Source organism: Portunus trituberculatus, unplaced genomic scaffold (assembly GCF_017591435.1).
Source record: "Portunus trituberculatus isolate SZX2019 unplaced genomic scaffold, ASM1759143v1 PGA_scaffold_457__1_contigs__length_29465, whole genome shotgun sequence".
Classification (NCBI taxonomy): Eukaryota; Metazoa; Arthropoda; class Malacostraca; order Decapoda; family Portunidae; genus Portunus; species Portunus trituberculatus.
The window spans coordinates 17,734-29,465 of record NW_025541625.1 but is presented as its reverse complement, the minus strand read 5'-3'; the positions used below and the strand labels follow the sequence as shown (position 1 = coordinate 29,465).

Genomic DNA, 11,732 nt, shown 5'->3' with positions numbered 1-11,732 from the left:
GTCATCAACAGTGAGACCTGGGTCTGTAGTCTGAAGGGCTTCTAGAAGTGCTTCATTGAAAAGTGGCCAGTTTGCCATTTTTGTATTCCATCTCGGGATCGGTTTCTGGGTTTGCAGTTTTTTGCTGTTGATAGTGATGGTGATAGCAAAGTGGTCACTAGCAAGGTGATCATGTATCTCCCACTTCGCACCCTGGCTGAGATGTGGAGAGGTGAAGGAAAGGTCGAGGACTCCTCCGGCTATATGTGTCGGTTCTCCAGTGTTAAGAAGTATAGCTTCTTGTATGCTGTCCATCGTCTCGGCGAGGTGTTGCCCGGTTCGATTCCGTCTGGAGGAGTTGAGAACGTCGTGATGGGCGTTGAAATCACCACCGATAAAGACTCCTGTGGTGGCACAGAGGGCGAGAAGTTCACCTGCATCGAGCTGTGCCTCAGTGTGATGGTAGATGTTGTAGACTTGTATGCACTCGTGTTTCAGCTGTATCGTGACACCCAGGACTTCTGTGCCTTCACCACAGTGAATAGGGTGTTCGATTCGTTTGCTGGGGATGCTATTTTTAACGAGTACAGCGCATCCAGCGGTCTGTCCTTCGATGGCAGGGAGATGGTAGGCACTGTATCCTGGGAAGCGAACATCTGTGTCATCTGGGAGCCGTGTTTCTTGCAGCAGGATTACATCTCTTCTGTGTACAAAAGCATCAGCCATCAGTAAGTGGAGCTTGTTCCTGATGCTGCAGCAGTTCCATTGCAAGATCTTGATCGCCTGGTCGTGTTCTCCCTCGTCAGGTTGGCTGGCTGCGGTGTCGTCTTGGTTGGCTGTTGTGATTGGCGGTGCTGCTGTCTGTTCGGATTGCGTGTTAGCCCGAGGGCTGCCTTCTCTCGCTCTATGTTCGCTGATGCCGGTGTTGTCCCTGGTGCTACCTGAGGGGTAGGAGCTGGCTGTGTTGATGGTGATCGATGATGAGATGGGCTGCGAGCTTTGCGTGGTGGGGGTGCTTGTTTCTTCTTGGAGATCTTGGCTACAACTGTCTCCGTGAGGGAAGCGATGGCTTCCGTTGGTACCTCCTTGCCCAGCATGGATACTAGAGCTGATGCGAATGTGTGGAACATTTCCTTCAAATCGTTTCTGGAGATTGTGAGGTGCTCCGTTGGGTGTGGTGTCTGAGCTCGTGGAGGCGTCTTTGTCATGTTTATTCGTTGGCGTGGCCGGCTGCCCGACTTTGGTTGTTGTACTGCTGCTCCGAGCGCTGGGAAATGCTCTGAAGTTGGAGCTGCCAGTTCTGGAGGTTGTTGTGGGTTGGTGGGAGATTCTGTCCTGTTTCCCCAGGTCGAGGTGGTTGCAAGTGCCGAGCGGCCTTGAGTGACATTGCTTTTGGCCAGCGAAGGTCGGTGCCGGACCATCCATTGCTGCTGGGAGGCTCGCTGCACGTCTACGATCTCCTTGCGTGCTGTACAGCCCTTGTTCCAGGCATGATGAGGTCTCTGACAGTTGGGGCATTTTGCTAGGGTTGCACCCGACTTGCAGAGTGCCATTTATGTAAGCAATCCTGCTCAGGATCGCGAGTCGCCGCGAGAGCCAGCCTCCCGGTTGGGCGTTACGTGTTACGCGCTGATCCGATCTTCCTTTTATATAGAGGAAACGAGCCCGCCGAAGAACAGATAACGCACAACACAGCGACTCGCTCCCGCAGCTGACGGAGTGTTACTTGCTAATAATACCACTACTACTTGTTAATCCCACCTACTACCACTACTCGCCATGTCCGGACGCGGCAAAGGAGGAAAGGTGAAGGGAAAGTCAAAGTCCCGTTCCAGCCGTGCTGGACTCCAGTTCCCGGTCGGCAGGATTCATCGCCTCCTGAGGAAGGGCAACTACGCCGAGCGAGTGGGGGCTGGCGCCCCCGTGTACCTTGCAGCGGTCATGGAGTACCTGGCCGCCGAAGTCCTCGAGCTTGCCGGCAACGCCGCCCGCGACAACAAGAAGACTCGCATCATCCCACGTCACCTGCAGCTGGCCATCCGGAACGACGAGGAACTTAACAAGCTCCTCTCCGGGGTCACCATTGCACAGGGTGGCGTGCTGCCAAACATTCAGGCTGTGCTCCTTCCCAAGAAGACCGAGAAGAAGTAAATCCCTCTCCTCCTCAATATCATCACCAACAAGTATATATATCCGGCTCCTCTTCGGAGCCACACATTGACACATCTAGAGAATTGAATAGACTATGGTGTTAACAATGATATTAATAATAATGATGGTATATATTTTTTTTGATAATGAATGATAGAAATGCTAATGGTAGAATTTTTTTTCTCTTTATATTTTTGTTCCGGCCTGCAGCGCTGCAAAAAGAAGAAAAAAAAAAAAAAAAACACCTTGCGCTGAGCAAATTATGGGATTAGAGCCCGTGTGTCAATGAGGACCTTGCTTCCCGCACACGCCCCTCTGTCTTGCTCTCTTGCTTCCCTCCTGGCTGGTAGGTAACTAGCGGGACAGGGATCAATTAACGCGGTCGGTCACTATGACCTGTGATCTCACTCGGCAGTCATCCAAGAGATGCGGATTAAACGTTGTCAAGTATTGCTGTGTTTGCAAAAAAAAAAAAAAAACAAACAATGCGAAATATGTTCAAAGATAAACAAGAAGCTTACTCCAACTTGCCTTTTCTTTTTCTTTTTTTCTTTTCTTTTTCATTTTCTTTTTCTTTTAGAGCATCACAATGTATATAATACAACACCGTTCAATTACCAAGTGTTAAGTACCTACCTGACATAAGGTGCGTATTGGTGCGTGCAAGTGTCCCCCCTCTCTTGCTTCCCTCCTGGTTGGTAGGTGGTAGGTAGGGACAGGGAGGGAGTGAGTGGCCCATGGATTAACGCTTTCACTTTGACCTGTGATCTCACTCGGCGGTCATCCCCGAGAGGAGGGCGCGGATCAAACGATGTCAAGTATTGCTGTGTTTGTTTGCAAAAACAATGCAAAATATATTTAAAGATAAACAGAAACTCTCCAACTTTTTTTTTTTTTTTTTTGTTCTTTAAGGTGCGTATTGGTACGTACAAGTGTGACAGCGCTGCAGGCCGGAAAATTCCCGGCAGGAACAAAAAAAAAAAAAAAAACCTAAAAGATCTCCATACAAGTAAGCGGTCAGACCATAGTGGATAAGGTGGTGGACGTGGGATCGGGCAGACAGACAGACGTTCACGCGTCGGCTCGAAAGAATCACACCACACACCGTTTTGAAGGTATGTCAGTCGGCGAGGGGGATTTAATGAAAGGTACCTACCTACCTACATGTCACCGCGGTACCCAGGTTCTATCTAGGTGGCTACACTAAAGATGATGATGATGATGATGATGATGATGATGCGCTTCGGTGTTGATATGGACCCTCCCTCCTTGTATGGGTACCACTATAAAGAAATAAAATTGCCTGCGCCACTAATGGGCGGAAGCTTAACAAACAAACAAACAAACAGCACCTGTAGCAGCGGTTGGTGTCTGACCTCACATCACTTAGTTGATAATTCTTTCTCTTTCATCTGATTTACCTTTGAGTGATAAAACAAAGAGGAAAACAAATAGAAAGAAGGGAAAAGAAAAAAAAAGAAAGAAAAAAAAAAAAAAAAAAAAAACACACACACAAATTGTAATAATGACGTAAAGAGTAGGGACAACACTTTTACTTGGAACAACCATACTCCTAGTAGTGTTAGTCTATAACTTTTTCCTTCTCTTCATTTGTGTGGACCTATAAAAGGTCCGGGATATGTTGACTCTTTTCTTATGGTGTTTTGCAGTTGCTGTTGTTGACACCAAATTCGAGACACCAGATTTAACCGCCAAATCCGTAGAGGGTACGTCCCTGACGCTTGAGGGCGTAGACGACGTCCATGGCAGTGACGGTCTTGCGCTTGGCGTGCTCGGTGTAGGTGACGGCATCCCTGATGACGTTCTCGAGGAACACCTTTAGCACCCACGAGTCTCCTCGTAGATGAGACCGGAGATGCGCTTGACGCCGCCTCGGCGAGCCAACCGACGGATAGCGGGCTTGGTGATGCCCTGGATGTTGTCACGCAAAACCTTACGGTGACGCTTGGCTCCTCCCTTTCCAAGTCCCTTGCCTCCCTTGCCGCGGCCAGTCATGGTGACAGATGATGAGGCGCTGCTGCGAGTAGTAGTAGTAGTAGTGATACGACGTCTCGCTCACGAGTGTGACTCACATTTTTAGGATCGCGGTAATATATATGTAACTGGTGCCTTCCCGGTTGTAGTAGGGTAACAATATTTCCTGTTTTTCCCACTTGATCCAACATCGCTGGGTCATACGAACACGGTCTCCGTCTCGTCGTTGACCCTCGGACCACGCATCCGAGACGTACAACCGAGAGGCAAGCAAGAAAACGGCGTAAAACTAAATAATATCGAGTCGGAGGAGGTGCCAGATTTTCCAGCCAGCGGCATGCATGCAGCGAGCAACAAGCCAACCAGCCAGCCAGCCACAGAGGGAGGCAGACTGAGTCTGTGTCAGAATAATAATAATAATAATAAGAAGAAGAAGAAGAAGAAGAAGAAGAAGATGAGAGACAGACAGACAGACAGACAGACAGACAGACAGACAGACAGACAGACAGACAGACAGACAGAGAGAGAGAGAGAGAGAGAGAGATTAATCCAATAGGGAAACGATATTAAACCAAGAAACACCTAGAAAGGACTTGATTCACAGGGTATACGGAGTATAGTAGGGCAAGCCAGGAAGAATTTAAATCGGCCTAAAATCTCACATCGAGTGCCAACGACCACACCACGTTGAACACACCGCTTCTCGTCCGATCAGCGAAGTTAAGCAACGTTGGGTCCGGTTAGTACTTGGATGGGTGACCGCCTGGGAACACCAGATGTTGTTGGCATTCCATTATTTTTATTTATCTATTTATTTATATTATTTATTATTATTATTATTATTATTATTATAATAATAATAATAATAATAATAATAATAATAATAATAATAATAATAATAATAATAATAATAAGAAGAAGAAGAAGAAGGTTTGATTTGTCTATTCTTATATTGTTTTACCTGCTTATTTTATTCTTTGTTAATTCATCCATTTATTCTTGTACTACCTCGTGCCTGAATTACCAGACAAAACTGTGTATTCTAAACACACATGAGTAGGAGAGGACTCGAACTGACAATTTTTTTTTCTCTCCTATAGAGAAATTGCATCGAACCGCTAGCCTAGCTTGGTGCCGGGGGGAAGGGGATAAGAATGACCACCTGCACGGACGTGTGCTGTGCTCTGTCGAGCTTGGACATTAACCATTGAAGTCTGAAGAAGAAAAAAAAAAAAAAAAAAACTAGAAAGTCACTGCAGCGGCTGTGGGAGGAGGAAAGACGCAAGCCGTCAGACTAACCGTGACACACGACACGCTAATAAATACGCACACTATAGTCTGACCATTTTTATGAAGATCACTTAGGCGTTGGCGTTTTTGGGGATTTTCCTGCCTGCGGCGCTGTCACACGTGTACCAATACGCGCCCCAAGTCAGGTACTTAATACTTTTTAACTGAATGGTGTTGTAGTACATATACATTGTGATGCTCTAAAGAGGCAAGTTAGAGGAATTTGTGTTTATTTTAAATAAATTTTGCATTGGTTTTGCAAACGCAACAACAATGCTTGACAACGTTTCCTCCGAGCGTTGTCACATCCTTCTGGGTGACCGAGTGAGGTCACAGGTCAAAGTGACCGTGTTAATCCATGGTGTGTGTGGGGAGCAAGGTTCTCATTGACACATAGGCTCTAATCCCTTAATTTGCCCAGCAACGCCGCAGGCCGGGAAATTCCCAAAAATGGCAACGTCTAAGTGATCTTCAGACTATAATAATCTGATTAACAATTTGTCTTGGCGATGTTGCAGTGGGTATTTGGTGAATGAAATGATCGATTGCTATCTTTACATCATCCATCCATCCTAATTTGACCTTAGAATCTAAAATGGTTGCTTTGCTGATGTCAGGTATGTTTGAGAAATCATATTCTTTGTATGTAAAATATAATGTTTTTTTCTTGTGGATCGTAGTTGCTAAAGTGTGTCTGTGTATATATTAGGATTTTTATGCTATATGTTGGTGGCCCTTGCATTTGAAATAATTATATTGTGAAATTGTCAACTTTTTTTTTTTTTTCGGTAGGGGCTAATGTATGCAATGTTTCTGCTAATTTATGGAAATTTTATGCAAATTTATGCAAATTAGCCAAATCAAATTGGGGGCGGGTCGAGAGCCCGCCCCCCGCTCGATAATGGGGAGGGGGACGCGCGAAAATCACTCCATTTTCTAATTTTGCGATTTATGCACATACCCGGTAAAATCATGTAAACGGGAAAAAAAAAAAAAAAAAAAAAAAAAAAAAAAAAAATCGTCTAGAATTGTCGGTGGGATCCTTCTGTCCCTCTCTCCTCTCTCTCTCTCTCTCTCTCTCTCTCTCTCTCTCTGTGTGTGTGTGTGTGTGTGTAATTCACTGTTTGATCTGCTGCAGTCTCTGACGAGACAGCCAGACGTTACCCTACGGAACGAGCTCAGAACTCATTATTTCCGATCTTCGGATAGGTCTGAGACCAGGCACACACCACACACCGGGACAACAAGGTCACAACTCCTCGATTTACATCCCGTACCTACTCACTGCTAGGTGAACAGGGGCTACACGTGAAAGGAGACACACCCAAATATCTCCACCCGGCCGGGGAATCGAACCCCGGTCCTCTGGCTTGTGAAGCCAGCGCTCTAACCACTGAGCTACCGGGCCGTGTGTGTGTTTCACTGTTTGATCTGCTGCAGTCTCTGACGAGACAGCCAGACGTTACCCTACGGAACGAGCTCAGAGCTCATTATTTCCGATCTTCGGATAGGCCTGAGACCAGGCACACACCACACACCGGGACAACAAGGTCACAACTCCTCGATTTACATCCCGTACCTACTCACTGCTAGGTGAACAGGGGCTACACGTGAAAGGAGACACACCCAAATATCTCCACCCGGCCAGTGTGTGTGTGTGTGTGTGTGTGTGTGTGTGTGTGTGTGTGTGTGTGTGTGTGTGTGTGTGTGTGTGTGTGTGTGAGAGAGAGAGAGAGAGAGAGAGAGAGAGAGAGAGAGAGAGAGAGAGAGAGAGAGAGAGAGAGAGAGAGAGAGAGAGAGAGAGAGAGATTACATTCTCATATAAGGAAAGGATATAATGTAAATTTATCATAGATATATGTATGTACAGTACGTGGTTTATGAAGAATTGTTACGCGAAAAGTTTTTTTTTTTATTTTCAATATTCATTTAGTTAGGAAAAAGGAGTGGTGAGTGACCTGACACGGCGAAATCCCCTGAGACATCTTGGCTACAACAATGCTCTCTCTCTCTCTCTCTCTCTCTCTCTCTCTGTGTGTGTGTGTGTGTGTGTGTGTGTGTGTGTGTGTGTGTGTGCGTGCGTGCGTTTAAAAATTTTTTTTTTTTATTTTATTTTTTTGTTGTGTTTTTCTTTTCTCTCTTTCCTTCCTCTTTTCTCTCCCTCTCGCCTGCCTCAATTTCTTTGAGTTACCCATGACATGTTGTTATGGTTAGGAGGGGGAGGGGGGAGTTTTCTGTGGTTGTCGAACACTCTTACGTCATTCCCGTCCAATCGTAAGGCAAGGTTGGGCCCCGGCAAACCGTATTTAAAGAAGTGCCAGCCTAAGCGCTCAACTCGCCCGGCAGCCTGCAATGCGCCAAGGAAGCCAGTGAGCGTGCTGGTCCAGCCTTGGTTGCGGGGCCAGGTAAAGGCAAGCACTTTTTTTTTTTTTTTTTTTTGTCGGTCTCTTATACCGACCAAGACCATACGCACTTCTAGTTATTGTCAGGTTTTAAGAGTATCAGGGAGGGCTTGCTAACACTGAAGGAAAGTACCTCCGATCCCCGTCGGGGAGGAAACCCTGAAGTGTGAGGAAGGGATAAAGATGCCTAACTCACGCGATCCACGATCAAGACCACGCTCTATGAGCATAGACAGAACCAAGAGAATCCTCCACCACGACTCTGAAGATGATGACAACTTGCCACCAACCAAGGTTCACGCCTCTGGAGCTGCGCCTGAAGATCCCCAGCCTTCAACTTCTTCACACCGCGATCTAGATGATGACTTTCACTTCCAAGGACGTGAGTACCGCAGAGCCAGGAAGGCGAAGCACGAGGAGCTGAAAATTGCTGAATCTATGCCAAAAGATGCTCCCACCTCCCGGCCCGAGTCCGGCGCCGTTCACAAGGTGATGCACGGACAACAGGACTCTGCCTCTCAGCCGAACGAAGCCCTGGCATCCCGGCCCAGAACCAGCGCTGTTTCCAAGATACTCATCCCCGCCACGGAAGGCTTCCGGTCTCCAGTACATGTAGCAGAGGCCCTCGAGGACGAGCTGAATCTTCACGGACAACTTCCTATGAAGTTCCTGCACTCAGGACAGGTGCTTCTATCCCCCCGCACCCAGGAACTCCACGACATGATCTTGCAGCTACGAGAACTCAAGGGGAAGCCCATACTTCTCCGGGCTGCATCAGACAACAGCACCACCAAGGGAGTGCTTCTACGCTACCCACTTTTAATGCCCATATCACCCATCCTGAAGAATCCACTGGTCTTGTCAGCAGAGCGGCTTACCACTCGAGACGGGAGGAGACAAGGCAGGTGTTGATCACAGTCCGTGGCCCTCTGCCTGGCACTCTGGAGCTGGGGAACTGGGGCACCTTTTACACTCGCCCGTACAGCAAGGAGCCTCTTCGGTGCTTCCACTGCCAAAAGTTCGGCCACCACAAGGCGAATTGCACCCTCCCGGCCAAGTGTGGAGTCTGTGCAGGGAGGCACGAGACAGAAAAATGTATCAAGACCCACAAGGAAGGAGGAGAAACTACGGCGAAGTGCCCCAACTGCCACGAAGCTCACCACGCCTGGAACAGGAGTTGCACAGCTCGGAGGGAGATCGTCGAGGTCCAGCGTGCCAACCAACACGAGTGGATGGTCCGTCACAGACCCGCCCTCGCCAACAACTCGGCCTTGCAAGGACGATCAGCACTCGCGTTAACCTCCACTTGGGGAAGCAGGACGAGCCACCCAGCAGCAGCGCTTCAAGAATCGAGCCAGCAAGTTCAACCTCCATCACCAGACCATTTCCCAGAGCTTGGAGCAGCAGCGAGGCAGCCAGGACGGGCAGCCGCCCGCGTCAACGCATCAACCTTGCACGACCGCCGGTACACGCCCCACCAACTCCTCCACAAACCTCTCCTCAGACGGACCTGATTACGCTCTCCAAACAAGACCTGCAGGCAATGTTTACAACATTCGCCACTTCTCTTGTCTCCATGCTGGGCAAACAGATACCAGCGGAGGACATCACCTCCCTGACGGAGAAGGTAGTCGCCACGGTGTCCCAGAAACAGCCAGCCCCCCTGCAGCCACCCAGACGTCCCAGCCCACCACCTCGGCCACGCAGTCCTTCACCGTCCCTGACCAGTACCTCTCGAGCCAGCCAGGGCATAACTCCAGCCTCGGCGAGCATCGACCGGGAGAAGGCCCTCCTCGGACTGATGCAGAAACCCAACGCTGCACGATCATCAGCACCAACAACACCACCGACAGAGACGACCCATCTGCCAACCTCATCAACATCGACGACACAAGCGACGCAGACAACGAAGAAGACGTGCAAGAAACACAAGGACGGACGATCAAAATCCTACAGTGGAACTGCTTCACGATCACGAACAAGCACCATCTACTGATGGCTGATGCTTATGAAAACAGATGGGACGTCATTCTCTTACAAGAAACAGGCCTGCCTGAAGACACAACAGCCCATTTCTCTGGGTACAAGGCCTACCATCTTCCAGCCATGGATAGACGAACGCTAGGCTGCTCCATCCTGGTGAAAAATAACTTAACCAGTGAAAAAATTGCCAATCCTGTCGACTGTGGCAACCGAACCGAGGTTCTGGGAGTCACGCTCCGTCTCACCCACGAAACACTACAGATCTATAACATCTACCATCACACCAATGATCCCCTTGACGTCAGCGAGCTCCTCGCACTCTGCGCTACGTCAAGCATTTTCGTTGGCGGGGACTTCAATGCACATCATGAAGTGATTGGATCTGACAAGCGGAACAGGAACGGGCAGCACCTCGCTGAAGTACTCGCCACCGTCCCTGAGGCAACCCTTCTCAACACCATAGGGGAGCCCACACACATAGACGGTGGGATTCTTGACCTGTCCTTTACATCTCCTAATCTCAGCCACGGAGCAAAGTGGAAGATTCACGACCATCTCGCCAGCGACCACTTTGCCACTGTCAGCACCATCATCTGTGCAAAGCCTCCTGCTCCTGCATTTGTCCCTCGCTGGAATACCAAGAAGGCGGACTGGCCAAGATTCCACACAGAGCTCCTCCATCATCTCTCCCTGACAGTACCTGGTCTGACTGTTGATGACAGGGAACGTCGGCTAGTTGATGCCTTCCATCACGCTGCTAACGTTGCTATTCCCCGCACAAAGAAGCCCAAACATGACCACAAAGATCACTGGTACTATGATCACAGAGTGCAAGAATACAATCACCGTGTCAATCAGGCAAGAAAACTGAACCGGGCTCACAAAACACAAGACACAAGAGATCTCCTTCGGGCCGCAATCAGGATGGCAAGGGAGGGAAGAGAAAATCAAGACAGAAAAGTGGCTGGAGTGGTGCTCTGAATGAATGCGCACACAAACCTCAGCGATTTGTGGAAGCACGTTAAAATTGCGTCTGGCAGAAAGACCCCAGCCACACCAACTCATCCAGATCCGGAGAGGGAAGCCTCCACTCTCCTCCAGGGCTACGTTGATAGAGCCAGCTCTGCGCAACTAAGCCCAGCCTCCCGTGCCAAGCTAGATGAGCAACGACCTGCCCAGGATGCCCTCATCCAACGAGCCTGCAACCTCCAACACCAAGCAGACACAGCTTTCACGCCACAAGAGCTCCAGAGGGCTCTCCGACCCAGACCTGACACAGCAGCTGGCGCAGACAAAATCACTTACTCCATGATCAGACACGGTGGAGAGGCTGTACAAGAGGAGCTCCTCACCATCATCAACACCTCCTATGCCACCGGACTCCTCCCAACATCGTGGAAAGAGGCCACCATTCACCCAATCCCGAAGCCGAAGGATCCGGGAAAGACAAGACCGATCTCCCTGCTCAGCTGCTTGGGCAAAACGGCAGAAAAGATGGTCTTGCACAGACTGCAATGGGTGACTGGTCCTCTGCACGCCAACATCTTCGCCTACACAAGAAACGTCGGAACGAGGGACTGCCTGCTAGACATGATAACCTCCATATCAGGAAGAAAGGCTGTTATCATCTTCCTTGATATGGAAAAAGCATTTGAACTAGCAAATGCAAGACCGATCCTAACGGCCCTCGCCAGGAAGGGAGTGGCGGGGAAGTTGCTGACATGGGTGCAGGACTTCCTCACTGGCCGCAAAGCGCGAGTTCGCTTCCAGGGGCGCCTCACCGACTACAAGACTCTCGACAACGGCACACCCCAAGGGAGTATCCTAAGCCCATACCTCTTTAACACGCTAATGGAGGAACTTATCTCACTGCCGCTATCAACAGGGTCTAAGATTCTATGCTACGCTGACGACATCGCAGTGATAACAACA

The 11,732-nt window shown here is 49.1% G+C and overlaps 1 protein-coding gene, 1 non-coding gene and 1 pseudogene across 2 annotated transcripts; 2 read left to right on the top strand and 1 right to left on the bottom strand.

Annotated features, from left to right (window-relative positions):
- The first annotated feature begins 1,758 nt into the window (after positions 1 to 1,758).
- LOC123500646 (histone H2A) lies at positions 1,759 to 2,130 on the top strand. The gene has a single exon (XM_045249309.1). It carries the CDS (start codon positions 1,759 to 1,761, stop codon positions 2,128 to 2,130), a length of 372 nt encoding a protein of 123 aa, XP_045105244.1.
- A 1,662-nt stretch (positions 2,131 to 3,792) lies between these two features.
- On the bottom strand, positions 3,793 to 4,205 carry LOC123500644 (annotated as a pseudogene).
- A 589-nt stretch (positions 4,206 to 4,794) lies between these two features.
- LOC123500647 lies at positions 4,795 to 4,913 on the top strand. The gene has a single exon (XR_006673425.1). It is a non-coding gene; the product is annotated as a 5S ribosomal RNA (ribosomal RNA).
- The last annotated feature ends 6,819 nt before the right edge of the window (positions 4,914 to 11,732 follow it).

Coding starts and splice junctions, on each gene's coding strand:
- LOC123500646 (XM_045249309.1), top strand. CDS start 1,759: ATGTCCGGACGCGGCAAAGGAGGAAAGGTGAAGGGAAAGTCAAAGTCC.